Here is a 4,261-nt window from a genome sequence, read left to right as displayed (position 1 = left end):
TTGTTGTTTATAGTGTGCACCTTTGATCCACCCCCACGTGTGACCACCAGGTAGTGTGACGTCTTGAAAAAAAAGAAAGAAAAAAAATTATAATATATATATATATATATATATATATATATATATATATATATATATATATATATATATATATATATATATATATATATATATATATATATATATATATATATATATAAACACAACAAAAACTTTAGTTAATGTGAATCAATCTAACCTCAAAACTGTACCGGACATGTATCAGATGCATGTTTGATTTTGTCTTAAATGCACAGACTGTATTAGTTATTATTGTTTTAAAGTAACGAAATGTACCTCTTTTGTTTCCATGGAGATGTGTACTATGTGATGACAATGCAGATGTATTGCGGGTGCTGGCCTGGGGAGTGGTGCAGCCGGGCGAGGTGGGGCGCCCTGCCAGTGGTGCCTTGCTGGGGTCTGTGCTGTATCCTGGTGCTGCACTGGACTCAAGCACCAATAAAACTTAAGAGCAAATGGATAACATGTAATACATGACTTTCAGTAAAACAAAATGCCTATTGAATGTGAAGAAACTAGTGGTACTATTCTACCTACTGTCTCTTTTGCCCAAATTAATTTTACTATTTCACCACGTTCCCGTTCTTCTCCAGAAAAAAATAATAAATAAAATAAATAAATAAATAAATAAAAACATGAAAAAGGGCTAGATATGAAAAAAAAAAAAGTTAAGATAGAATGATTAAATATGATGATAAGAACGGTGGAAGGGACTTTAATAAGGAAGAGATTATATGATGAGGAAAAGAGAAAAGGTTAGAGAAGAGGAAGGGGCTATTATGAGATAGATGACAAGAAGAAACAATAAGGCGAAAAGAGAAAGGGACAAGATAGAACAGGTCAGAGAGAGGGGGAGTTGGGGAGGAAAGAAAAGATAAAAACCTGAATGGAATATCTGATAAGAGAGAGAGAGAGAGAGAGAGAGAGTATGAATAAGAAAAGAAGGATGAGTTAATTGATCAATAATTCCGTCTGATGAGATGTAGTGATGATTCAGTTAACACACACACACACACACACACACACACACACACACACATCAATAGCTTTGTAGTGAATGACACATAGGCCCATTGATTGAAATTTCTCTTATCATCCTATCCTCGTCTTTTCTTCGTCAGCAGCAAGCCTCGGCCGTGTCCTGAGCCTGGGCCGGTAAATCACCACGTGCAACATTTAAATGGTGGTAACATGTTGTGGTGGGCGGGGCCTCGCATCCTCTTTTGGTGCCTCTCCCATATTTGGACGTGACCATTACCTTATATGGCGAACTCTGCCATTATAGAGATGAGGATAAGTATTACTCCGCATCTGCTTGAATTGGTTTTGGCGTAATCTTACTAGAAAACCTGTATGAAACAAGATGGCTTTATTTTAAACTGTAAGGTCAGATAGTGTTGAAATGGCAAGGTAACAGAGAGCCAGGTGTCAGGCGGGGAGGGCACTAGGGCGCCGCGCGGAGGTGTGCGGGAGGGAGGTGCGGCGCGGCACGAGAAATCAGCTGTGTTGGGATGTTTATGTTCAGTCGTGTTGTGGCCGGGACGGAGGGAGGAGTGGATCATACTGTGCTGGGTAGTTGGAACTTTGTGGTCGTGTTCTGTCGGTGTGGAGTCAAATATGTGCTTTTGGTGTTTTTAGTGTTTGATACAAGATGCAAAGCCAAAGCCACTACAACGTTGATGACAAGTTTGGAATGAATATCGGCACCTTTGACCCCGAGCTGTTCTCGCAGCCCATGGGAGCCCCCATGGCCGGCATGGGGGTGGGCACCAAGAGGTCCGCTCACGACGCAGGCCTTGACAGGGATCCGCTGGGACTCTCCTCAGATGAAGACGGGGACTTGTTGAAGAAGGACGACAAGATGAACCCGTCGTCGAGCCGGGAGGTGCTGCCCCACCAGACCTCCCTGGACCCCCAGCAGCAGCAAACCAAGACGCTGCCCAACGGCAAGAAGACCAAGGGCAGGGTCAAGATCAAGATGGAGTTTATCGACAACAAACTGAGGAGATACACCACCTTCTCCAAACGGAAGACCGGCATCATGAAGAAGGTAAGTGTGTGTGTGAGTGATTATGTGTGTGTGTGTGTGTATGTGTTTGTGTCCGCCAGCCCCGTGCGAGTACCTGGCTCGGCGGCCCCGCACTGAGCGTGACACCATCATATGGTTCAACTTGTCCTCCCAGAGCCAGGCAGGGCTGTGCAGTGCCGTGCCAGTGTTCAGGCATGCACTGTGCCGTCATGACGCATGCACACGCCTCGTTCTGTCTCCCAGACATCAAATGTAAACGTTTATCCAGCACGCCTGCACGGCAGCAGCAACATTACGCTCCTGCCGGGGCCGCCGCGCTGTGGTGAGCGGAGGGCCGTGCTATCGGGGCTTGCATGTTGATCCTCGCAATTTATTTTTCCTGGGGTGCCGCGGTGTCGGGCCGCCCCTCCCGCCCCGCAGGGAGTCTTCGGACGTGTGGGTGACGAGGAGAAACAAACAGTGGCAGCGGATGGCGTGGGGAGGCGGCGGCGGCGGCGGCGATCGGTTACCGAGGCGGCGGCTGCCTGATGGTGTGCCAGGCTATTTTGGTTCTTACCGAGCTGTTACCGAGACGGGGCCGCGGATCCCCCGTGCACTGTGCCACTGGTGCAGCGAGGCCAGGCGCCGCGGCGTGGACGGTAGCAAGAGGCACTCCCGAGGGGGACGCGCCGCGGCTAGGTGTCAGTGATAACAGATGCGGCCTGGGGGTGAGGCACCACACTGGTATCGCTGTCATCACCAGCAGGACGAGGACGCCTCATTGCAACCTGTACTATATGGCTTCTGAAATTTCCAAGAGAGAATTGACGAGTTTTTTAAAGCTGAAATCCATCACTGTGCAAATTGTTGATATATACCGTAGCCAGTGAACAGATTGCGAGGCGGGGGAGAGGGGCAGCCAGGCAGACAGGCTGGCTAGGGGTGGAGGTGCCGTCGCTGCTTGCTGGTCTGCACGTGTGACTTACAATGAAGTGAAGGGGGGCGGGCGGCATCTGGCGTCACTGCTTGATTGGATTGCACCACGGGACTGGAGTAATTAGGACCGCCATTGTGGATTAGAAGTGGATTGCAGGCGGAGGCGCGACCAGATGAGGCACGTGAGGTCTGTCAGGCGTGCAGCTGCCCTCACTCCCTAGCCTTGCCGTCCACCGCTTCTCTGTTATTATTATTATTATTATTATTATTATTATTATTATTATTATTATTATTATTATTATCATCATCATCATCATCATCATCATTATATCGCTGTTGTTATTACCGCGGTTGTTACGAGTCAGTTGAAAACAGGAAATAAAGAGTTCAGCCAAATCTTTCTAGATTGTAAAAGTGAACGTGGTTATATTGATGAATTATATGATTATTTTTTCTGCTTCACGCGTAACACTGAAATAAAGAGATAAAAAAGCAAAAATATGTTGATGAATGGAGAGAGAGAGAGAGAGAGAGAGAGAGAGAGAGAGAGAGAGAGAGAGAGAGAGAGAGAGAGAGAGAGAGGTATTACTTTGAAGCGCTTTGTTCTCTCATCAGGACTATTTCTCAGACCCCACATAGATGATTAGTCGGATTTTTTTTTTCCTCTCTCTCTAACAATCAAAACACCGTAAGCCATTACTATATATCTATTCCTCTATACATCAAGCCGGCACTCCCGTACAGGGCGGCACCACACATTTTAAGACACATCAATTCGCACTCTTCATCTCGTCGGCGCCTGGTGGAAAAGAAGTCTCGTGGCCCATCCTAAATTGTCACTAGAATCACGAAAATACGCTTGAAAACTCACTGAAATTTCAATAGAGCTTGTTAAAACTGAGTTCAGTTAAGTAAGACGCCAAAGTGTCTCTTGTTTCGGTCACTCATTCCTCGGTTGAGTGAGAATGAGCTTGGCGTCTTAACACGTGGCCAAGTGGTAGGTATAAGTGCATACGTAGGTAGTGTTACTTAATTTTTACTTACCTCCCTAATATCAGCCAAGTCTCGTCGTCTTACCTACATAATTCAGAACCCGATCCTTATCTCACTGACTTTATGATGAAAAAGGAGAAAAGAAAATTGGATTTTTTATTCAGAAAAGAAATTGGAATGTTTTTTCGCCATTTTCTCTCTCTCTCTCTCTCTCTCTCTCTCTCTCTCTCTCTCTCTCTCTCTCTCTCTCTCTCTCTCTCTCTC

The 4,261-nt window shown here is 46.1% G+C and overlaps 1 protein-coding gene across 1 annotated transcript in view; it reads left to right on the top strand.

The window, feature by feature from the left end:
• The first annotated feature begins 1,574 nt into the window (after positions 1-1,574).
• Positions 1,575-4,261, top strand: part of LOC135111505 (uncharacterized) — a 43,516-nt gene continuing 40,829 nt past the window's right edge. The window contains 1 exon segment of the mRNA XM_064024854.1: positions 1,575-2,110. Within this exon segment, the coding sequence (XP_063880924.1) occupies positions 1,712-2,110 (399 nt within the window). The 5' untranslated portion in view covers positions 1,575-1,711.

This window comes from Scylla paramamosain, chromosome 22 (assembly GCF_035594125.1).
Source record: "Scylla paramamosain isolate STU-SP2022 chromosome 22, ASM3559412v1, whole genome shotgun sequence".
NCBI classification, from domain to species: domain Eukaryota; kingdom Metazoa; phylum Arthropoda; class Malacostraca; order Decapoda; family Portunidae; genus Scylla; species Scylla paramamosain.
Note: the sequence above shows the minus strand (reverse complement) of the source record. Positions and strands in the feature narration are given on the sequence as shown.